The 23,287-nt window shown below is 56.6% G+C and overlaps 2 protein-coding genes across 2 annotated transcripts; one reads left to right on the top strand and one right to left on the bottom strand.

The window, feature by feature from the left end:
* Window positions 1-2,110: 2,110 nt before the first annotated feature.
* SNUPN (snurportin 1) lies at window positions 2,111-11,104 on the bottom strand. Its single transcript, XM_005521384.3, has 8 exons — window positions 10,938-11,104; window positions 10,430-10,586; window positions 9,521-9,625; window positions 9,328-9,424; window positions 8,376-8,473; window positions 8,010-8,087; window positions 6,852-6,932; window positions 2,111-3,151 (listed from the first exon to the last, which is right to left on the bottom strand). The coding sequence occupies exons 1-8, from the start codon at window positions 11,087-11,089 to the stop codon at window positions 2,825-2,827; spliced, it is 1,095 nt and encodes a 364-aa protein (XP_005521441.1). The 5' UTR covers window positions 11,090-11,104; the 3' UTR covers window positions 2,111-2,824.
* Window positions 11,105-11,411: 307 nt separating this feature from the next.
* Window positions 11,412-16,307, top strand: SNX33 (sorting nexin 33). Its single transcript, XM_005521385.3, has 2 exons — window positions 11,412-13,693; window positions 15,645-16,307. The coding sequence occupies exons 1-2, from the start codon at window positions 12,253-12,255 to the stop codon at window positions 15,896-15,898; spliced, it is 1,695 nt and encodes a 564-aa protein (XP_005521442.1). The 5' UTR covers window positions 11,412-12,252; the 3' UTR covers window positions 15,899-16,307.
* Window positions 16,308-23,287: the final 6,980 nt, after the last annotated feature.

The following is a 23,287-nucleotide window of genomic DNA, read 5'->3' as shown; positions in this document are numbered from 1 at the left end:
TGTATGTGTGAGCCCCCCCGGGAAGTTTGGCTCGGCCCGGGAGCGCCGCTCCGCTGGGCCGGGCCGAGCCGAGCTCCCGCCCCCCTCCGCTCTGCCCCGGCGGGGGCGGCGGCAGGAAGCGCCCGCAGCCCCCCGTCCCCCCTCCCCGTCCCCTCCCCGCGCTCTGCCGACCCCGCAGGGCGGGCGGGGGACAGGAAGCCCTCCCCGGCGGGGGTGGGGGGCGAGCGGGGAGCAGCAGCCGGGATGGGGCCGGAGGGGCCCGGTCCTCCCCCCGCTCCGCGCCGGTTCCCCCAGCCCCGGTTCCGGCTGCGGCAGGCGGGAGCACCGCCGCTAAAATGGTGGCAGCATCCTCCTCCTCCCTTCGCTGGTGCTGGGTAAGATTCCCGGCAGCCGCATCCTCCCTTGCTCTTACTGGGTAAAATTCCCGGCACAGCATTCTCCCTTGCCGGGATTCCAGCCTCGCAGCCTTCCCCCCACGAGCCGGAGTCCGGGGTTTCCAGGCGTCTCTTTCCACTCCCTCCTCTACGATCCCTAAATTGCATTTCCCAGCTGAGCGCAGGTGTCAGCGCCTGGATGGAGAGTCCCGAAGCTCCTCCGGGAAGGAGCGGGGATCCCGGGAAGCACAGCAGCGGTCGCTCCATAAAGCCAGGCCCTGGGACAAGGGGACATTTTGTTCAGCCGAGGAGCACTGTGCTGGCAGCGTGCCTGCAGCCGGAGCCTGTGCACCTAACCGGGAGAAAATGGAAGTAGGACAGAGGGAAGGGACTGAGCCCCGGCTGGATGAGGGCTCCCGGCTGGCTCCGACCCCCAGCGCCCCAGGCCACGTCTCCAGGTCCAGCTGCCTGCTCAGCTCTCCTGCCCCAGGCCAAATTTCAGCCCCCGCTGGGGTGACCCCTCCAGTGGAGCTGCTGCCTGTTCCAGCTGGGAGTGGGATCACACCCAGCAAACAGAACAGTCACGGCACCGAACTGCGTTGGCCCCTGCGACTTCCGTTTAACACCCTCCCTCCAAAAACAGCCTTTCGTTCCCAACAGGAATTGTAACGCAAATATTTATTTCTCCAGCTCAGCTCATGCTTTTAAAAGGGAAACTATGAGGCATCATCTGGAGCCGGCGGGAAGCTGCAGCCGCTTCCCTGTTGCTCTCCATCAGCGCACACAGCCCCTCTCCGGCAGTACTACCTCTCCTTCCCTCGCTGGAGGACCTTGGAAGACTGCTGGAGGGCAGTAACCTGAGCTGCAGCTTTCTCTGCCCTAAGGGATGCACAAATCTTCCATCCAGATGCCCACCTCCGTGTTTAATTGCCCGACGGAAGGAAAGGCGTGCTGACAGGAGGCTGAATGCGGTCTCCCGCTCAGTGCTCTCCCTGCAGATATCTGCCAGCCAGGGAGCCTGAAGGTGGGAACCTTTGAGGGATGGGGAGGTTAAGGCAGCCCAGGTGCTCATCCTCTTTCCCTGGGCCAGCTGCTTCATATGCTATAAAAATAACACTGAAAACAATAAATTTATTGAAAGAGACAGCTCCGAACGCTGTGGGGCCAGGGTTCCCCTTTCCCTGCTGGGGAAGGGGAGCAGAGGGCAGCCCCCTCCCACAGCCAGGCCAGTTCCTGCTGCCCACTGGTATCATCAATAGCGGCTGCACAGCCAGATGGTCACACACAGTCTGCACAGAAACCCGGCTTTTCTGGGAAAAACACAGGGTGCAAGGGCAGGATACAAGTACACCCCTATCTGCAGGTGGCCATCCCCACTCTCACTATCTCCTTTGGGGCATTTCCATAGAGAGCTGGGAGAAGGGTCTCAAACACTGCCTTGAGCTTGATGTTTCATCTCTCTCCTTTTCATCCCCCTCTGGAAACCAACCTGGGGACAGTGAGAACAATCATTTCATCCCCCTAAAACCAGGCAGGGGGAGCAGCCGGTGCTTAAAAAGTGGGATTGGGCTGGGATGAGAAAGACAGGACAAAAAACTGAAGTACCTCGATGTGCAGAGAATTAAACCCACGCAAGCGTTTCCTCTGCTCCAGTCAGCACTGGAACCAATTTTTCAATCCCTATTTGGGAGGCACAGCACGCATCCACCCTTAGGTAGCAGGAAGACGCTCAAGAATTTGTCTTTCTGAGAAACCTTTTATTTGGCACGATCAATGGTAGCGTTTTTCAGAGCGAACCCATTCCTTCCTCCCCCCACTGAGAAAAGCCTCGAGGAGAAAGAGGCTTCTGCTGTGCGTGCACCGCACAAAGCCCTGTTCCGAGGCAGGTCCTGCTGCAACGCAAGGAAATTTAGATTTTCCCAAGAAGGTGTGGCTGTGGAAAGTCCAGCCTTTGGATTTACAGCAGCTCACTGCAAACTTGTTGTTAGTAACAACTTCCATTGAAAAGGCCTCAGAAGACAGCTGGATCAAAGGCTGACAAGCCCCGATTTCCAGGGCTGGGAAGGTGGGGCTGCTGCAAGGGTCACAAGCACCAGCTGCACCTCAGAGGTCCAAGCACTGTTCCTATGCTGGAGTTTTGCCAAGATTCTAACAGAAGCAGGGTCAGGAGCTGAACTGTATCCTTGTGCTATGGGGACAGATCATTTCCCAACTGCTTTAGCGAAGAACCAGACAATCCTGTTAAGGCCTCACAGAAGTCCTGGCAAAAAGTATGTAATAACAACAAATAAAAAGAATCCAGCAACACCTGAGGCAAGATATTCCACTGTCATCCCCTTTAACAAAGCCATCCTATCATCATTACTCTGCCCCCTCTCAGTAACACGAGGCACAGTGAGAAGCAGGGAGCCTTTTCCCTGCTCCCTGCCCAACTGGCCTGTCCCAGCAGTTTAACTCTCCATCTGGCTCACTGCTCCATCCCGGCCCTCTGGACACGTTTCTGGCTGAGGGGTGGACAAGTGTTCCAGCTCGTAGTGTCCGTTCCTCGCAGCCACCTCGCAAGGGTGGCCCTTTTCCTCCGCCAGCTTTTTACTCCTCTTGCTCTCGATGATCTGCTGGAGCTGCCGCCCGGCATAGTCCGGCTTGGCCGTGAGCACGGTGGCGGGCACGGTGAGCCCCAGGATCTCAGGGACCATGTAGGGCCGGAGCCAGCCCACCAGCGGGGTGCTGCCAGGGGTGTAGTGGGTTTGTTTGTGGTAGAAAAGCAGCCCGTCGACCTGTGGGCAGGACAGAGAATGAATGAAAGGGCAGAGCTGAGGCTCCTGCAGGTGAATGACCAGGCACCAGACAATGGCTCTGCTCTCTGTTTGCTGGCCAAAACCACCAGCTGGATCATTTTTCCTCAAGCAGTGCAATAAATAGCGGAAGGGAAAGAAGAAACCTGCAGAGCTCCTGCCCTGAAAGATCAGCGGCTCCCGGATGGCTTTAAATTGTTAAAGGCAAATGAGTCCAGTGTGGTGTCAGCACAGAGCAATGTCCTCTGGATGTTTTCATCCCATTCTGCAGAAAAGCCAGAGAGTTTCTGAATAAGGCAGCCCACTTTACTGATTAGGGTTATTTTAAATAATACATTTGGAAGGTAATTAGCCCGAGTGTGTGACGCCAAGGAGCCCCGATTCCTAACAGCTCTTTCAACTGGCTTATGCCAAAAAATTTCTTAATGTTTCCCAGGAGAGAGCTTCTCTTAGCAATCAGTGACAGTTAAGGGTACTCAGGACTTTAAAGGTTTAGGTCCTAACTCTTGTGCTACTATTTCCACACTCTGCAGTGCTGCAGCTGGCTGACGTTTTCCCCACTTCCCCACTGTGCTCAGGGATTCTCATCCCCCCTCTTCCCACACTTCCCAGGGGTGTGCTCTGTGAGGCTGGATCCTGCTGTCAGGCTGACTAATGCTGGAGGTGGTGCTCCTCTTAGCTCAGCTTCACAAGCTCTTAAAAGGCCATTTGGCTATGAGGAAAAGTGGCTGAGTGGGCAGAAGAGGGGAGAACAAGAGCCCACTTCAGGAGGAACTGCTCTCAGGCCCCTCCCTGATCCTACAGCCCCCAGAATAGAAACACTGGCTGAGCACCAAGCAGCATATATCCACTTCTACTACACAGATGCTAACCTCTGGCAGAGAGGGTAAAACTTCTGGCAATATTCTGTCCAAAATTTTCAGTCACTGTTAACATCTTGCAAAATAATCACAGAAAAAGGGGGATTTCTGTGCTAGGAAAATGTAAAACCAGAACAGTAAACATCATGATGAGCTTGTGCAACCCCTCTGGATATACAAAGTGAAAAGCTTTTCCCCCACCCTGCCTCCCAGGAAGAATCAGATTCTGCAGCACTCCAGCATATCCAGCCCATTCCTGCGGGTGCATGGCACTTGGTGAGCAATGGGGATTCTCCGGCACCCACAGGAATGTTTTGGTAAAGATCAGAGCCTGGAAAGGCCTTCCGGATCACTCCAAATACCTTCCCCAAGCTAGAGAATTCAAAGGAGTTCAGCCTGGTGGAGTTAGGTCATGTTCTCCATTGCCTGATTTAAGTGACTCCTGTATTCTTTCTCGTTTATTTAATTTGTTGGCTGGGTCCCTACCCTGAGTCACCACAGTGACAGTGGCCACATGAGAACAAGGACTGACGCTGTCCCTAAATGACCGAACCTGAGGAGAGACTGGCCTGGCAGGAGTTAACATTCCACAGCCATGTTTTCCAGATTTTAGGTGCTTAACAGTCCTCCCATTCCTAAACATCAGGGTTTCTCAGAGGCTTTGGCTCCCCTGCCTCTGTGGAAAGCATGGTTTTACTCAGATCTGTGAGAAAGACAGTAGCTCTTAAGATCCACTCCAAAAACCACTTGAGATTCAGAGCCAGTCAACTGATCCAAAGTCTACTGAATTCTGGGGAATAAGAGTCCACTGGATAGAGTGGATCAGGCATTAGCTCCGAGGTTACAGATTAACCCTGAAGACCTGGATCTAAAAGCACTGACCTCCTCTGTGGCCACCACACACACAGGATCCCTGTCAGGCTCAACAGATGCTGGGTCCAGACCTAAGACCACCTCTGTTACCTTTCATCCATAGTCAGGATGTATTTTGCCTCCTGTAAAGTTTATTCTGCTCTACGCCCATGGTAGAAGGTTTTTAGGGATTTTTGGGCTCCCTCTTGTGGCACACCGCAGAGACCCACAGCTCCCTTCTTCCTGGAAGAAGCACCAAGGTTCCTGTGCTGTTGGGGCTGCTTTGGGCCAACCTACACCATGCTTTGCTTCTTGGGGTCACATCCTGATACAGCAGAGGGCCTGGAGGGGGAAAATCACCGCTGGATGACACAGCTGGAGTCTGTTCAGCTCCATCTCCTGCTCCACAGTTTCACAACAGCCTCTTCTGTAGCATACAAGTTTGCTGCTCTGACTGCAGCGGGCAAATGCTCCTCAGCTTTACCTCATGGGAGCAGATGCCTCAGGAAGGAATGAAGACTTTACGTGGGAAAACCAGGAATGACTGTTTTTACAGAGGCACTCGGAGCATTTATTATTGAGCAAGCCAGCTGTAAGAAAGCTGGGAAGCCCCTTCAATCCATGTTCAGAGCAGGGTCTGGCAAAACCAGCGAGGGGCTGGGACTTTCCAACTTGTTCTGATGACTGTCTTGGCTTTCACAAGCAGAAAGCAAAGCCAGCCCTCACAGCCAAGTTAGTGGTCTTAACTTAAACCTACACTATTTTAATGGCTAACTCAGGACTGGAGAGCATGAGAGACACTGTCACATCAATGTGGCTTTTGGCTTCTTGTGGGACAAGAAATCTCTGTGGAAGTTGTTCCTGACATCAGGCTGAGACTGGGCATTCCCAGAAACAGCCTGCAGCCACTGGAGGAGCTTCTGGCTCACAGATGTTGTCACTGTCACTGGGTTGGAATGCCACTGCCTCCCCTATTCCCTTCCCTTGCAGTGACAAGTCAGCCAGGGCAGGCAAAAGCAGCCAGAGCTGATTCCACAAGGGTCTGCAACTCACTGCTCACAACCACATGGAACAGAGCTGGATGGCACATGGATTTTCCTGTTCTGACCTTCCCCAAAGGGCAGAACAGCACAGCAGCTGTGTCAGGGGAAGTTTAGAGTGGATATTAGGAAAAGGTTCTTCCCCCAGAGGGTGGTCAGGCACTGGAATAGGCTCCCCAAAGCAGTCATCAGCCCCAAGGCTGCCAGATCTCAGGCAGCCTTTGGACAACACTCTCAGGCCAATCTCAACAATCTCAGGTGGGATTCTTGATGCAGGGCCAGAGCTGGACTTTGATGCTACTAGCAGGTCCCTTTCCACTTAATCTTGTATGATTCTACTTTTAAAGCTGATGAAGCAAACACAGGTGTCCTGCTCAGTCATTTCTGTCACAGCCAACTGTCCCCAGCTCCAGTACACCTCAGGCACCCATCGTGAACCCCCCAGAAACCATTGGGAACTTACCACCACCCTTCTTCTTCCTCCCCAAAAAACAGCCAGGTGCCTTGTTGGGAGAACCAACGCCATGCAGGGCAGTGGTCAGTACCAGTTTTGGCCCTAAAAATGTCAGCTGTCCATCACACTGCTATGTGAACCTGAGTTGTGCTGCTTCTGGAAGCAGCCTGAGTGTCCTCTCATCCCAAAAGGCTCTTTCAGGCACAGCCAACTGCAGCAAGGGCAGCGCAAACTCAGGGAGTGCCATGGTTTAACTCTTGCCCATTTGTGTGGTTGAATGAGGTTGGTGAAAAGGCAACAGATCAAACACAGGCATAAAGGCATCCATCCCACATACAGGAAACAGCAACTTGGCAAACTTTCTGCAGCCTCAGGAGAGCAAATTCCCAAAGAGAGGAGATACACCTCTCTCCCAGAGAGAGCTGGCAGAGCTGTTGCTAAGGCTGGGGTCCAGGCTCCCACCTGTGTGTTCTCACCTCGAAGGGAAAGTCTGTAGCCAGCAGCTCACACAGGCTGTCCGAGGAGCAGGGGAAGTTCTGCAGGCCCACAAATTTGTACTGAAAGAGAAAGAGAGGGTTAGAAGAGGCAACTTTCTGGTCTACAGGAGAACAAGCTGCTGAATCCAGCGCTGGTGTGCAGGCAGCTAAGAAGGAAGGATTCCTCTGGTGCAGGATCTGGCATAAGAGGGAAAGGGTGAGGAGCAGCTCCCACGTACTCCTGATACCTTTTTTCCCAAGCACCTAAGACTGCATGAAGGACTTTTCAGGATACCTGACCCAGAATTGCTCTTCTAACCAAAATAGAAAATGATGACCTCTGGGCAGGATGCAAAGCAGACAGATGTCTGCTCCAGGCTGCTGGCTCAGCCAAGCAAATCTTTCCACCCAGGAAATGAAAGCTGAAACGAACCCCCCCTTCATTAGGTAGTTATCTTCTGGATATTCCTGTTGGGAGTCAGGACAGGATGTTCTCTGAACACAGACACCCTCACTGCAGTCAGCTCAATTTATCACTGAGATGCTCAGCTCACAGGAGCTGCTCTGCTTGGCTGTGTCTGAGCAGACAAATCTCTCGTGTCTGTGCCCAAAAATCACGTTCCCTGCTGCAGTGGGCTCTAGGTCTGACCCCCATCTGTAAGTCTTCAAAGACAACTTTTTATTCTGGCTCAGCAAGGACTCTGGGTGGCAAGCCAGCATTCATCCTGACAACTTCAATGATCAGTTTAAACAGAGGGAAGGCTTAAAGCTTTACAAACCCACAAGACTGCAAGAATAAACCCCATTGTAGTCAGGCTGCCAACCAATGCTGCTCCTGAAGAAACCACACTGTTTTCCATTCCATTACAAGGGGAAGCTAAAAACAGCATGGAAGTTAGCTGATACCCTGCAGGGTGATCTCCCTCAGCACTTTGGATAGGGGGATAAAACCCCACTGAACTCATTTACAATATGCAGTGGTTCTATTTACATCCTGACCATGGTATCCCATTTCATAAGAGCTACACTTTGAAGCCTGATCTGTGAGGGGAAAGGAAGAAAAGGAAAAAAAGCTTCCACTTGTGAAAGAAACTGCTGAAGCCTGCTGAACAGGAGAGCTTCCCCCCCCAGCCTTCTTCTGAGTACAAAAGGACTTACTGGATTAATCCTGCTTTTCTCTCCCAGCCCTTCCTCCTCTTGGATTTTTGAGGAGAGCCAGAAGAATCTGAAGTCAGTCTGTGAAAGGAGCCAGAGTTAGTGACCATTCACCACTCATCACCTGACAGTATCTGCAGAGTGTCTCTGTTCTTCTGCACTCAACTGGGAGATTTACAAACTTAACTTCATTTGCAGAGACCCCAAACCCTGCTGCTCCCCCCAGAACATGTACACAGTTATCCAGCAGCCCTAAAGCTGTAAAGATGCTGGTGCTTAGGAGAAATACCCACCTTTTGCAGAGTGAGCTACATGCAGTGCTGGAGCAAAGCAGCTCAGGAAACACCAGGGAGGGCAGGGACTCAGTACCTGGCAGTCATAAACAGGGTGTCCTCTCCAGCACATCACATCCAGGATATAGTAGGTCTGCTTGGCCTCATTGTAGATGCAGTCCAGGATGCTGTACACTGCACACACAAACACAGGGAGGTCCAGACCTGCTCCAAACACTGTCCAACCCAGCTGGCAAATACCAGGTCCCAGCTCTCCAACATTAATCCTGCCCTGATGCGAGACTGCAGTGTGCAGAGGGATCCCCTTCTGCTAACAGAAACTGCAACCACAGAAGGCCTTGAGCTTGAGGAGTCCCACAAGGCTGCAAAGAGTCCAGCCAGAGGCACAACAAGTAAGGGCATGTTTCAGAAAATGGTATTTGCTGGACAATAAGCCTCTCTTTATGGGGCAAAAAAAATGAGTTCCAAGAGGTATTAAGGAAGATGACACCATACAAAGGTTAGAGGACAGAGGTTGTCGGGGTTTAAGAGTGTCAGTCAAACAGGAAGCTTATTAAAAGATGTGGCAGGACATGGGACAATGGTTTTATCTGGAAAAGGGCAATTTTAGATCAGATGTTAGGAAGAAATTCTTTCCTGTGAAGGTGCTGAGTCCCTGGCGCAAGTTGCCCCGAGCAGCTGTGGCTGCCCCATCCCTGGAAGTGTCTAAAGCTTGGAGCAACCTGGTTTAGAGGGAGGTTCCCTGTCCTTGGCAGAACAGTGGAACAAGATGAGCTTTAAGGTCTCTTCCAACCCAAACCATTGGGGGATTCTATGTGCTTATCTAGCATAAAGGCATCTGATATTGTTCCCATCTAGTTATCTCCAGAGATACAGAAACAGGCCTGAAGCTGACCACCCCCAGCACAAAAAAGGGGCACAGCTGTGGGACTTGGGGGAACTGCAGGAACAACATTGTGCCTGTCAACACACACAAACTCCCAGGCACTTCCTATCTCTCTATCCCAAATGCCTCCTCACACCTGTACCTTTGTCACTGGTTGAGTTGTGCCGGTTTCCCCCTGGCAGCAGGGATGGGAACCTGTTGACACAGAAGCCACTCTTGGTGTAAGCTGCTGTTGTGCCCTGTGAGGAAAAAAAGAGAAAAAACCCAGTCAAGCCAGTTTTATGTTGGCTGTGAATGGGTACAGGTCCTTTAGCAGCTGGTGGAAGCCCACTTACCCTGGAGGCCACAACAAGAGCCCTTTTCCCGACGGGACACACCACCACAACCCACTCCTGCTCCAGATCTGAGGGGACATCTACCAGCCACTCTGACAGCATCAGCTATGGAGAGTCCAGGGGGAAGAACCAGTCAGTAACAAATCTCTTGAAGTTATGGACAACAGCTCAAGGGTAAAGCAGGGAGGTTTTGACTTTGCTTTGATGGCTACACTGGGTACGTTAGAGGCAGTTGGCACTGCCTGTCACCCACCAAAGGGCTTCTTCCTCCCCTCTAATGAAGTCCAACCTGCCTAACACATTCTTCCCCAAGTCCTTCTCTTGCTTCCCAGCTGCTGACTGAGCTTCAGACTACAGCACAGGGCTCACAGCCCTTGTTTGGGCAGCCCACACCTTGGTCCCCACTCCAACACTTTATTTTTAAAAACATAGCAGGGATTAGAGATTTCAAAATGTTAGGAGTAAAGAGCCTGGACAAGTTGACCTCTTCAGAGTGCCTAAGTGGCTGTGTGTTATCTAGGACCAATACAGCACCCAGGCTGATGAAACCCAGCTGAGTTTGCCTTTCTTTCCTTTCCAAACACAGGGAAAAACAGAAATCTTTAGCTGAATACTGCCTAACGGGTTACTCATGCTTCTGGCTGAGCTGAAATCTCCTAAAGTGGAGAACACGGTGATGCTGAGGCTGGAATCAGTGACCTTTGAGGTCTTTTCCAGCCTAAGTGATTCTAAAGCACATGCCATATCCATGTGTTCTCCATTTGAACTTAGAGTGTTCTGGAGGTGAACTAAGCACAGTTTCTCTGCGAGCACCAAGCCAGGCCAGACACACTCCTCTCAGTCTCCAAATGGCCACCACCGGGGCCTCAAACCACCGTACACCCCTGCCCCATGAGGATGGCTCCTCACCTGATTGGCGTAGCGCTTGGGCAGCTTTTTGCCAGCATCCACGTCCATCGCCTCTTCCTCCGCATCTTCCCCTTCTCTGTCCTCGTCCTCGCTCTCCACCCCTGCCCAGTCGTCCTCCGCCAGCCTTCTGGCATGGTTCACGTAGTCCAGCCGCCTCCTGGGGTCGAGGAAACAACCGGGCGGGCAGGCAGGTCACCCACGGCACGCACAGCCCGGCCCGCTCCCCACAGGCAGATCACCCCGGCCCTCTGCCCACAGGCAGATCACCCCGGCCCTCTGCCCACAGGCAGATCACCCCGGCCCGCTCCCCACAGGCAGCCCCGGGCCGCTCCCCACAGGCAGATCACCCCGGCCCTCTGCCCACAGGCAGATCCCCCCGGCCCGCTCCCCACAGGCAGGTCACCCCGGCCCTCTGCCCACAGGCAGCCCAGCCCGGCCCGCTCCCCACAGGCAGCCCCGGGCCGGCGTAACGCGTCCCGCGCTCCCGTCCGCCCGCTGCGGCGCTCACTCTCTCTGGATGCGGAGCAGGCGCTGCCGGCGCTCGGCCTGTCCGGGGCCGCCGCGGGGTTTGTAGGCGGCCAGCCGGGGGTGCGGCGCGGCCGGGCTGCAGGGCCCCGCCAGCCCCACGCCCGCCGCCAGCGCCGCGCTCAGCTCCTCCATGGCAACCCCGCGGCCCCCGCGCTTCCCCCCGCGCCGCTCCCCCGGCCGCAGCGCCACTGCGCGGCGCGGAGGCCCCGCGCCCCCACAGCCCGCTCGGCCCGTGCCTCAGTTTCCCTCGGGCACCGGGACGGGGCGCTGCGGGCCGGGACCGGGCACGGGCGAGGGGGACACCCCGGCAGGGACGCGGGAGCGGCCGCAGCCCCCGCGGGCGAGGATTCGTGCCCCCGGGGCCGGCTGCCTGCAGAGGGCAGCGTGCGCCGGGCCGGGCCGGGCCGGGCCGGGCCGCTCCCCGCCGCGGACCGGGCGGCGGAGCGGGGAGCGCGGCGCTGCCCTGCGTCACGGGAGGCTGGCGGCCGGCTCCGCCACCCCTTCGGCAACGGGAGCAGCCCCGGCAGCGGCAGCGGAGCAGCCCTGGCACTACCCCGCCATAGCCAGTGGCAACGGGACCGGCCCCGACACCGACACGGGCACCACCGCCTCCGTCCTGCGTGAGATTTACGGATTTCGGGGAAAAACCAAACGCCACCAACCATCAGGAAAGTCGGCCCGGGAAGGAATTGCAAAATCCCGGGATCACCGGGAGGTTTGGCAGGGTTTGGGGTCGTTCCCGGCGCTCTCTCAGCCCCCACCGACGGGAAATTTAGGGTGTTTTATCCACAGGAGCCCCGAGAAAAATCGCTGTGGATTTATTTCCTCGTTGGCAGCCAGGGGTTTTCCTCCCGGAGAGTGAAACCTCGGGATCAGCCTCCCAGAGAGATAAACCCTGCGTGGACATGGCAGAGCCCGGCTTTTGGGCCGGCCGGGACTCACATCCCGGAGGAGCCAGGGGAACGCCGCTCGCTTGACTGCCAATCTTGTTTTTATCCAGGGAATGTCGTTTTTAAACGGGGAATGTTTTTTTTAACCGGGGCGCCGGGATCGGAGGGGTTGCTTGGACATTGGGACATTGGCGTCGCCTCGTAAGGGATTTCTTCTCCTTTTTTTTTTTTTTTTTTTTTTTTTTGTTATTTTCCTGGGAAAGCGGCCAAGCCATTTCCCACAGCGCGTGGTGGTGATCCCGGAGCCGCGCGAGCCCGCGGTATTGCCGGGGGTGGGGGGGCTGTTTTGGCCGGGGGGGATTGCGTTCCGCTGGCTCCCCCCCTGTTCCCGACCCGGGACCGGCCATGGCGTTGAAAGCCAGAGCGCTTTACAACTTCCAGAGCGAAAACAAAGAGGAAATCAGCATCCAGGAGAACGAGGAGCTCGTCATCTTCAGCGAGAACTCCCTGGACGGGTGGTTACAGGGCCAAAACAGCCGTGGGGAGACCGGCCTCTTCCCTGCTTCCTACGTCGAGATCCTCCGCTCCCGCTCGGGCTCCAACTACACGGACTATTCCAGCAGCCCTGTCGGTTCCCCGGGGCACGATTCCTCCTTGTACTCGGCATCCCCCAACCCTGGCATCTCCTACCAGGGCAGTTTTGAGGACGATGATGATGATGATTGGGATGACTGGGACGATGCGTGCACGGTGGTGGAGGAGCCCCGGAGCGCGCCGGGCACCAACGGGCACCCCTCGCCCAGCCTTCAGTACCCAGCGGCCTATGGCCACCACCAGCACGCCGGGTACCGGCCCAAGCCGGTGCTGGAGAGGCAGGACAGCATGAGCTCCTCCAAGAGGGGCAGTGTGGTGGGGAGAAACCTCAACCGCTTCTCCTGCTTCGTCCGCTCTGGGGTGGAAGCCTTCATCCTGGGCGACGTGCCCCTGATGTCCAAGATCGCCGAGACCTACTGCATCGAGATGGGCTCCAGAGGCCCCCAATGGAGGGCCAACCCCCACCCGTTCATCTGCTCTGTGGAGGACCCCACCAAGCAAACCAAGTTCAAGGGCATCAAGAGCTACATCTCCTACAAGCTGACCCCCAGCAACATCAACTCGCCCGTGTACCGGCGGTACAAGCACTTTGACTGGCTCTACAACCGCCTGCTGCACAAGTTCACGGTGATCTCGGTGCCCCACCTGCCCGAGAAGCAGGCCACCGGCCGCTTCGAGGAGGACTTCATTGAGAAGCGCAAGCGGCGGCTGATCCTCTGGATGGAGCACATGACCAGCCACCCTGTCCTCTCCCAGTACGAGGGCTTCCAGCACTTCCTCTGCTGCCGCGACGAGAAGCAGTGGAAGCTGGGCAAACGCCGGGCAGAGAAGGATGAGATGGTTGGCGCCAGCTTCCTCCTCACCATCCAGATTCCCACAGAGCACCAGGACCTGCAGGATGTGGAAGACCGCGTGGATGCCTTCAAGGCCTTCAGTAAGAAGATGGATGACAGCGTCATGCAGCTGACCAACGTGGCGTCAGAGCTGGTGCGCAAGCACGTCGGGGGCTTCCGGAAGGAGTTCCAGAAGCTGGGCAATGCCTTCCAAGCCATCAGCCACTCGTTCCACATGGACCCTCCCTACAGCTTGGATGCCCTCAACAACGCCATCTCCCACACGGGCAAGACGTACGAGACTGTGGGGGAGATGTTCGCTGAGCAGCCCAAGAACGACCTGTTCCTCATGCTGGACACTCTCTCCTTGTATCAAGGGCTTCTCTCCAACTTCCCAGACATCATCCACCTGCAGAAAGGTAAGGTGGCATTCTCCCCAGGAATGGCCCCATGTGAGTGGGAATGGTGTGGCAAGTGGGATGAGGAAATCCTCTGTTGGGTCATGAAGGGAATGGGGAATGAGGATGGGAGTGGGAACCACTGCCTGTGCCTCTCAGGGAGGCAGTGTGGTCCCTGCTAGCACAGCACTCCAGTCACCCCAGCCTGGGAGAGTCTGCTAGGGCTGTGGGCTCCGGAGTCTGCCCCAGTGATGCTGTGGACTCCATAACTGCTGCTGGTGCTACCCAAAGCACTGGCTGGGAGGGTCAGCATGGATGTCACTTCCCCCCAGACCATGCACAGGAGCCAGCACTGCTGCTGTTGGCTCTGGGGTGACCTGCCTGGCACCTCTTGTACGTCCCCACCCACTGCCACTTGTCCCTCCTCATCCTCCCTTTCTGCCAAGGCAGTGGATGGGTGGCCAGCAGGGATACCAGAGCTTGCTCCCCCAGGGCTGGGACATGGCCAGATATGGCCTTGGCTTGGCCAGAGGGGTCAAGGGGGCTGTGCAGGGCAGTGGGATAGAGGACACACAGCCTCTGGGGGCAGCCAGGGTCGCACTTTTCAGGAGCATGTCCCTGCACCTCCAAGCCTAGCAGGAAGAGGTTAGCACTCCCAGGGCATCAGAGATCCCCCTGTCCCATTCCTCCCGGTTCCCTGGATTTGGTGGGATCAGAGGTGGGGAGAAGGGTCTGCTGTTCTCTCCCTGGGGCAGGCAGCAGGCAGGGAGGGCTTGGTGTCCCTTTGCACCCAGGCAGCCACCAGTGTGGGGCCAAAGTCCATACACTCCTCCCCGCCCAGCTCCCCGCAGCAGGGAGGGGACACCCACACCAGTGTCCCCAGAGTCTGGAGGAGAGGTTTCCCGCAGAAAAGGAGGTTTCCCAGGTTTTCCAGAGGTTTTCCCAGGTTTTCTTCCAGCCAGGGCTCTCTGTGTCCAAGAATGCAGGGATGTCTGTGCATCACTCCACATCCCTGGGGGAGGCTGGGAAGGTAAAGGGGGCCCGTGAGGATTCAATCGTGCCCGGGCAGCTTCCTTGCCTTTCTGCTGAGTGTTGTTTACCCATGGAGAGGGGCTGGATCCCGTCCGGAAGCGAGGCCACGTGGGCAGAGCGGAAGGCAGGATTTGGCCTCCAAACTTTGCTTCTTCCTTCTCCTCCTCCTCTCCTCTGGGAGCAGGGCTGGCGCAGTGGGAGCACTGTAACCCCGGGTCTGGTGCTCCTGGCAAGGGGCAGTGAGAAGGGAAAAAAGCCCAGCGCGGGCCAGATCCTGTTTTTAGTTTTTTAGCCTCTGTGCTAATGAGGGGGAGGAATGCAGGGCTGGATCCAGGCAGGATTCTTTCGAAACCGAGCTGTAAAAAAACATGGAAGGAGAGAGAAAAACTGGTGTCAGAGCATCAGCTGCTTCTGAGAGTGAGAGATGCTTTCCCAGCCGAGCTCCAGACACCACATGCCCTTGTGACATCCTGGTTCACTGCTTCCTGGGGCTGGGGTCTCCCAGGGCTGCTCCTGACCCCCATTCATGGAATGGCATGGAATATTTGGAGGACAGGCTTGGCTGGGATGCTTGACTGTGCTAGCACTGCCCCACGTCAGCTTGGCGCCCCAAGCCTCGAGTCACAGCACTCCAGGAGCCCAGACCCCCAGCTATACATGAGGCTGACTGCCCAGGGATGGGATGGAAAAAGAGCTGGAGATGCCAGAGTCCAGAGGGAAAATGCTCCCGGTCTTTGCCTGCCTGGAGGAGAGGGATGGATTTGACAGGCAAGGGGAGATGCAGGCAGATCCCTCCCTTCCATGGGGCAGGTCTGTGCCTCTGCTTTGGGGCCAGGCCAGCGTCCCGGCACGGGGGAGGCGATGGGATCAAGCGGGGCTGCCCAGGGAAGGGGGCCCGAGGGTCGCACGGATCCCCTGACGCTGCTCCCTGCCTCGCCAGGCGCCTTCGCTAAGGTGAAGGAGAGCCAGCGGATGAGCGACGAGGGCAGGATGGACCAGGAGGAGGCGGACGGGATCCGCAAGCGCTGCCGCGTGGTGGGCTTCGCCCTGCAGGCCGAGATGAACCACTTCCACGAGCGGCGCGTGGCCGACTTCAAGAGGATGATGCAGTCCTACCTGAGGCAGCAGATCATCTTCTACCAGCGCGTCAGCCAGCAGCTGGAGAAGACGCTGCGCATGTACGACAACCTCTAACGCCTCCTCCCGCTCTGCCCGCAGCCCCTCGGGCCTCCTGTGTCCAGGACAGGCTGAGAATGGACGGGAACTCAACACGCTAGTGACCAAATGACTCGGGGCTTTCTTCCCCCTTCCCAGGCTGGCAGGAAAGGGCTCACCCGCGGACTGGCCGTGCCACCTCTCTCTTTCCCTGGGGACCTCCCACCCTGCCACGGGTCTGGCAGGAGCAAGGGGGGGTCACAAGAGGGACAGATGTGGAGGTAATGGTGCTGGGGTCTCTGCCCAGGGATTTTTAGCTTTCTGAAAACCCACTCTCCTGAAGCAGGGGTGGGTGAATCCCAGCCCACTGGGAGAAGAAATCCAAGCGGTCAACATTTTGCACACTAAAAGCTTTTATGATGGAAAAAAAAAAAGAGAAGAAAAGAGATCTTTATTTGGATGAGATTTTTTTGTTTGTTTGTCATGAGATATTTTCAATATTTTCCATTTTTCTGCAGTGTTTTTACAGATCAGTTTTTAACTAGATGCACAGAAGCAAAGAGAAACCTCTTTCTCAAGTATGGCTGCTGACTGGGAAAAGGGAGAAAAAAGGAAAAAAAGGGAAAAAAAAATAGCCCCACAGCTTTTTCAATAAAATCATTGGTAGAAAAAACACCCACCTCCTTCCCAGAGATGTCTGTGGAAAACAGAGCTGCTCCAGGATCCTGGGGAAGGCTCTTCCTGAGCATCCCCTGGCTTCCTGCCAGCTTTGAACATCCCTGTGCTGTGGGGGGAATGACCCCAGGAGGGGTTCCCACAGCAACCCCCCTCCTGCTCTCTGAACATTTGCCCACCAAGGGGCGAATCCTGCCCCGGCCAGGACACTGTGCCGCTGCCTGGGAGACTGCAGGGCTGGCACGGGGGCCTTGTTTTTGAAGGGAAATGGCTGGGATAAATCACAGCGAGGAAAGTTAGGGCTGTCTTGGCCTGGCTCCAGGGATAAAATTAGCCCCGGCATGCAGGCCAGCGGGGTATTGTTAAACTAACAGCGACGCTGGGAATGCTGTGGGCTGCGCTCCATCCTCCCGGAGCCCTCCCCAGCCCCAGGCTGCAGGGATGAGCACTCTGAGGTACAGCCTGGCAGGGAGCCTCCATCCAGGCAGGACATGCCTCTTCCTGCATCCCACAGCCAGGGCAGGCCCCTTCACCATGGCCCCGTCCCAGGTCCCGGCCTGGGTCCATCCCACACCAGTCCCGCCCTTGCTGCGTCATGCCGTGGCTCCGTCCCACTCCATTCCCAGCATGCTCTGGCACCATCCCACCCCAATCCCATCCCATTCCCATCCCACCCCAATCCCATCCCATCCCACCCCAATCCCATCCCATCCCACCCCAATCCCATCCCATCCAATCCCACCCCAATCCCATCCCATCCCACCCCAATCCCATCCCATTCCCATCCCATCCCATCCCACCCCAATCCCATCCCACCCCAATCCCATCCCATCCCACCCCAATCCCGTCCCATCCCAATCCCATCCCACCCCAATCCCATCCCATCCCACCCCAATCCCATCCCATCCCACCCCAATCCCATCCCATCCCACCCCAATCCCATCCCATTCCCATCCCATCCCACCCCAATCCCATCCCATCCCATCCCACTCCAATCCCATCCCACCCCAATCCCATCCCATCCCAACCCATCGCATCCCACCCCAATCCCATCCCATCCCTTCCCACCCCAATCCCATCCCACCCCAATCCCATCCCATCCCAACCCATCCCATCGCATCCCACCCCAATCCCATCCCATCCCATCCCACCCCAATCCCATCCCACCCCAATCCCATCCCATCCCTTCCCACCCCAATCCCATCCCATCCCATCCCATCCCATCCCATCCCATCCCATCCCATCCCATCCCAACCCCATTCCACCACAGCTCCATTCTGGCCTGGTCACATCCTAGCCTGGCCCTGTTCCACTCTAGTCCCATCCTACCCAGGCCACATCCTTACATGGCACCATCCCACTCCATTCTCATTCCAGTCCTATCCCACTCTGATACCATCCTATCCCAACCCCATCCTACTGCATTTCCATCTTACCCTGGCCGTGTTCTGCCTTGGCACTGTCTCGCCCTGGTCCCATCCTGCCCCAGCCCCATCCCATCCCGTCCTCATCCTAACCTGACCACATCCTTCCTCGGCACTGTCTCACCCCATTCCCTCCTCTTCCCAGCCCCATCCCAGCTCAGCTGCCGTGGGAACGGTGTCTAACCTTGTGCGAATCCTGCAGGAGTGCCGGGTCTCCAGCCCCGCTGGCCGTGCTCTGGGTAATCCTGGTGGCCTTGGCCCCATGTTGAGGCCAGAACATGTCCCTTCCCCCAGCCCTGCTCCCTCAGGAGCACAATGGGCACTGGGATTGAGCCTGCCACCGCCGTCCCCGGGCAGGCAGCCAGCCTCTGGCACTGCAAGCAGCCTCCAGGGCTGAGCCAACATCCCAGCTCCCCTGGACCTGGCTGGCAAGGGGATCCCCTGCCTGGGGTGTCCTGTGGCAGCTCAGTCCCTGGGATATCCTGAAGATGGGGTGTGCAGCTGGAGCAAGGAGATGTCCCAGCGCCCCAGGAGTTCATCCTCCATGTCCTGGAATGGGGGACAGGGATGGGCTAAGGTCCCTGTGGGCTGTGTGCCCCCCTTCGGAAGGCTGTGCCTCAGATTCCCCAAAGGTGGGCCTGTGCTCTCTGTGGTCCTTCAGCATCCACAAAGGCTTCCGTGCACCACCATCCATCCCCTCTGTACCCTCATGTCTGGACCACACTCCCAGAACACAGCAAATCCATTGGTTAGAACCTGTATTCCATGATCATTCCTGCCTTTTCCCTCTGCCACTTGGCAGCAGGCAGCTGGGCCTTCACTGCCCATGGCTGGGCATTTCAGAGCCTGCCTTGGCCAGATGGGGGGGGCTGAGCATCCTGCCACTGCCCCCCACACCTCTGATAGCATCCTGCAAATGTGCCAAGGGTTGGAGGGTAGAACCAGCTCCGAGCATTTTGGTGGCTGTCCCGGGGTGCAGGATGATGGTGGGGAGGACTCTGGGGCTGTCCACAGTGCTTCAGGTGCCCCAGCAGTGTCTGTCACTGCCTTTGTTATCTGTGACACAGGCTGTTCCCTGCTCCCACAAGAGAAAAAAATCAGGGCATTGAGAGGAAGCGCCGGGAACATGGAGCAGATCCATTTCCTCCTCCCACTTCCCAAGGCTGCTCCTGCGTGGGAAAGCCAAGGCTGAGGTAGGCCCTGTGTGAGTCCTGCCACTGTTGACAGCAGGGTTGGGAGGTGGCAGCAGTGGTGGTGGCTGAAGGATCCTCCCTGGAGATCTCTGCAGCCAGCATCAGAGAGCCTCTGTTCCTGCTTGTGGCTTCCTGGAGCTCTTGTCTTGCACCTTCTTCTCTTTGGGCCTCCCTCCACCATGGCAAGAAAACCTGGTATCCTTGTTCTGAGCTCTGGGTTTGTGTGTCGGCCAGACTATCATGCTGTAGGGACAACCTGTGCGTGTATCCTGAGCCCAGCAAGATGCTCCAGGGTGGGCAGAATCAGCTGGGGGCCCGCAGGGACCAGCCAAACAGCTGGAGGGTGAAGGATGGGAATGCTGGGACAAGCAGAGCAGCCGATCAGAGCCTTGCCAGCCGCATGGATACACCCACCAGTGCTCAGTAATTCGGGATCAGGCACCAAAGGAGCGCAGTGACCCAACCCAGCTCCTCCCATGCAAGGGGGAGCACAGGGTGCAGCAGCTGGCGTGGCGGCCAGGCAGGATGAGGCTTGCTATGCACGCCACACTGCCGGCACACGCTGGCAAGGGGGGTGGAGAGGCACAGCTGCTAACAGGGAGCAGGGAGCACCCTGGGGGAGCGGGGACGAGTCTTGCCTGCCCATTAGGGTCAGCAGCAACTCGGGGGATGGAGCCAAGTGGAGTTTTGGAGTTTCACTGCCACCCCCAGCATGTCAGGAGATGGATGAGCGTGTGGCCGTGTAGAGGAGTGATTCTGGGCGGATGCACGTGGGAGGACACAGGCATGGATCAGGGCAGAGGGAGACAGCTCAGCCTGCCAGCTCCAATCTTTTAATTGCTGTGCTTCTCAAATATTTCCGAAGCATGACCCTGAGTTGGCTCCTCCAGGCAAGGATACGAGCACCAGCTGGTTCCCTTGGCTGTGGCTATAAATGCTCCCTCCTGCTCCCAGCCCAGGGAAATTATGGGGGATCAGCAGTGTCTGTTTCAGGGAATAAGATGGGAATCAGCTTTAATGGGGGTGTGTCAGCCTTCCAGGTTCCCCCTCCTAGGCACAGTCGGTGTGATGCTCAGGTCAGACCCTGTGCCAGCCTGGATTCGCTCTCTCCAGTCCCTGGGAAGGTGCTGAGCACGGGGAGGTAGGTCCTGCACTGCCAGGGAGCTGTGTCTCTGGGTGTGTTGTTTGTGCAGGAGGGGTGGGGAGCCCAGGCTCTGGGATGTGGTTATCCCTCCGTCATTGTCTGTCTGCCTTGGAGTTGCTGGGTGTGGAAACGGAGGTCAGGCTCGATTTGTTGGAAATTTAAATCGCAGCTGGGCTGGGGAGCGATGGCAGGCATGGGGGATGCTTTCTGGTGTCCGGGTCCTCACCACTCCACGCTTTCCCTAGGAGCTGGGAAACACCTTTGGCCCTGCAGCATAAATCCGTGTGCTTTATCTCACGTGGGCAGGTTCCTGGGGCCAGCACTGTCCCTGTGTGGGTTTGTTTGAGGTGCTCCCAGGGTGATGTTCCAGCTCTTCCCCCGGGCTCCATCCCATCCTGCCGGGCGTGCTGCCAGCTGAGCCTGTTCTGCAGGCTGTGGGCATGACTGGCCCAAATCAGACAGGCACGTAGCAGGGAGGGAGGGCTCCTGGCATCCCGGGGCACTGGGCTTGGCTTGGAGCCAAGTGGAGGTGCTGAGCCTCGTCACACTATGCAGCTGTAGTCAGCCTCGGGGTCTGGCTCTGAGCTTTCCACATAGGACAGCTCCTAGGAGGACCTGACCCCCTCTTCACCTGCCTTGGTGTCCTCCTGCCTTCCCAGGAGACTGCTCCTCATCACCTGCCATCAGGCAGCATGACCTGTACACCCCGAGGGGACCCGGGGATGCTGCTCCTGACTCCCAGTGAAGTCCAGAGCATCTCCTGGGTCTGGTGAGAGCTGCCAGGGAGGTTTTGGGATTAGGACAGAGAGGCCAGAGCCATGGGACCAAGTCTTCCCGTAACAGAGTGGGGTTGCCTGCTTAAGCACAGGAGGTTCCTGTGCTCACTCCCAGGAGAAATGTGGACAATGCTGTTCCAAGGTCCTGCAGCTGTTTTGGTCCAGAGCAGGGGGGGATTTTGGAGGTATGTGATGCTTACATGGACCCCAGACTCCTGTGCTCGCCTGAAGCCAGGCTGGGAATAAAGCCCCACATTTGTTGAAGCCCTACATTTGCATGGCTAAAGCTTCCTGGAGGAGAGGGCGAGGGCGGGTTTCAAAACCCAAGGATCCAACCTGCCCTGGGTGGATTCTTTGTTTGCATTTGAATAGCTGCCTGGAAACTGGTTCATGTCACTGGAGCTGTGACAGTCTCCCCTCCTGTTCCATGTCCATCCCCACCTGGGAGCCCCAGTGCCTCCAGCTCCTGCTGAAACCTGACCTGGGCCCACGCTGCTGTTGTTACCCAGGAGAGGTGCTGGATCCAGCCTGGCACAGGTGGGATGGCCGTGGGGTTATGGTCCCCTTCCTTCTTCCTGAGATCCTCTCCAAGGACTCTGGGGACAGGCTGGGAGAACTGAGGGTGTTCACCTGGAAAGGAAAAGGCTCCAGGGAGATCTTAGAGCCCTTTCAAAGGCCAAAATGGGGCCCAAGAGACGTGGAGAGGGACTTTGGACAAGGGCCTGGAGTAACAGGACAGGGAGCGAATGGCTTCTCACTGGCAGAGGGCAGGGATAGATGGAATATTGGGAAGAAATTGTTCCCTGTGAGGGTCATGAGGCCCTGGCACAGGATGCCCAGAGAAGCTGTGGCTGCTCCATCCCTGGAAGTGTTCAAGCCAGGTTGAATGAGGCTTGGAGCAACCTGGGATAGTGGAAGATGTCCCTGCCCATGGCAGGGGGGTGGAACAAGATGACCTTTAAGACCCCTTCCAACCCAAATTCCATGATCTTCCCTGAACCTCTGCTAGCTTTGTATCCAGCTTGGCAGGGAAGGGTGCCAGGGAAGGGCCTGGCCAGGAAGCTTCTGAGATTGTTTGGGCTGTGGTTTGTGTTTCATGTCCAGGCAGGAGCCCACCTGGGCCCTCAGCCCTTCCTCAGGTGGGTGAGTGGCAGTGGCAGCTCTCTGATCCTGCAAACCCAGAATAACCCAATCCTTCAGTTTTGAGGATTTAAACCCTGCCAGCAGAGCTTGGCCCTGGAGAGCCGCTGTCCTCACTGCCATTTTCCAGGTTACTGCCTGTCCTCCCCTGACCTCAGGAAGGGGTTGTTTCCCAGCAGCAGGGATACAACCACAAGCCTTAAAAATAACCTGGTTTGCTTTCAGTGTTCCCTACAAAATAGGCCACTTTCCTTCTATTTAATCCCTGGGCACAAGGCGAGAATCACGGGGAAGGAAAACACAACGATGCTTCCAGGGCAGCCCTTGGTGGATGGAGGTGGATGCAGCCCCTGTCCCTCACTGGGGATATGTAAATAATGAAGATAATAAAAATACCAGTGAGACAGGGAGGTGCAGAGCTGTGATCTGGAGTCAATGGCAGAAGTTGTCCCAGCCTTTGGGGAGCAGTACAGCCCTGGCAATCTCCCAGCTATGGCGTGGGCAGTGCGGTCACCCTGACCCCATTTCGCAGAGGGGAGAGGGTGTAATTTGCCTCTGAGCAAAAGGAAACCTCATTTTTCCCACTAGATGAGGCAGGAGGAAGGTTTTGGAGGTGAGGAGCAGACATCCATCAGCCTCCCCCTTGGACCAAACAGGCTCAGAGATGCCAAGTTTCCACCGTGCCCTGTCCTGTGGGATGTGGGGACATGAGGTGCCTGCCTGTACCCCGATGGCTTTGGGTGCCCATGAGATGTGCCAGCACCAGCTGAAGCAGGGCAGGTGTGATTTGCTATTCAGAAAAGGTAAACCCATAAACACAGCCAGGAAAGCTGCTGGCATGATCCAGGCAAACATCCCATCTCTGCCACAGCCTTGGAGTGGGACCACACAGAGTCATTGCTTGGGAAGGGATCATGTGGTGGATTTTATCTTGGGTGAGAGGGGTGCAAGTGGTCCCCTGTGGTCCCTGGGGGCTCATGTCAGCTTCCCATCAGACATGTGTGAGCAGGATGTGCCCTGTGATGAGATTCCCAGCTGGAGCAGTGCAGGGTATTATTGTTGGGTCCCATCCTGAG

Source organism: Pseudopodoces humilis, chromosome 16 (genome assembly GCF_049639895.1).
Source record: "Pseudopodoces humilis isolate 2021_Gansu_Grassland_sample_001 chromosome 16, ASM4963989v1, whole genome shotgun sequence".
Taxonomy (NCBI): domain Eukaryota; kingdom Metazoa; phylum Chordata; class Aves; order Passeriformes; family Paridae; genus Pseudopodoces; species Pseudopodoces humilis.
Note: the sequence above shows the minus strand (reverse complement) of the source record. Positions and strands in the feature narration are given on the sequence as shown.

What these genes read in the sequence shown, in the direction of transcription:
- SNUPN (XM_005521384.3), bottom strand. Translation starts at nt 11,089, where the DNA reads ATGGAGGAGCTGAGCGCGGCGCTGGCGGCGGGCGTGGGGCTGGCGGGG. An exon ending in ACCCTGTTTATGACTGCCAG is followed by an intron (nt 8,088 to 8,375) that starts GTACTGAGTCCC and finishes CTCCTTTCACAG; the next exon opens with ACTGACTTCAGATTCTTCTG. An exon ending in AGAAAAGCAGGATTAATCCA is followed by an intron (nt 6,933 to 8,009) that starts GTAAGTCCTTTT and finishes TTTCTCTTTCAG; the next exon opens with TACAAATTTGTGGGCCTGCA.
- SNX33 (XM_005521385.3), top strand. Translation starts at nt 12,253, where the DNA reads ATGGCGTTGAAAGCCAGAGCGCTTTACAACTTCCAGAGCGAAAACAAA. An exon ending in CATCATCCACCTGCAGAAAG is followed by an intron (nt 13,694 to 15,644) that starts GTAAGGTGGCAT and finishes CTGCCTCGCCAG; the next exon opens with GCGCCTTCGCTAAGGTGAAG.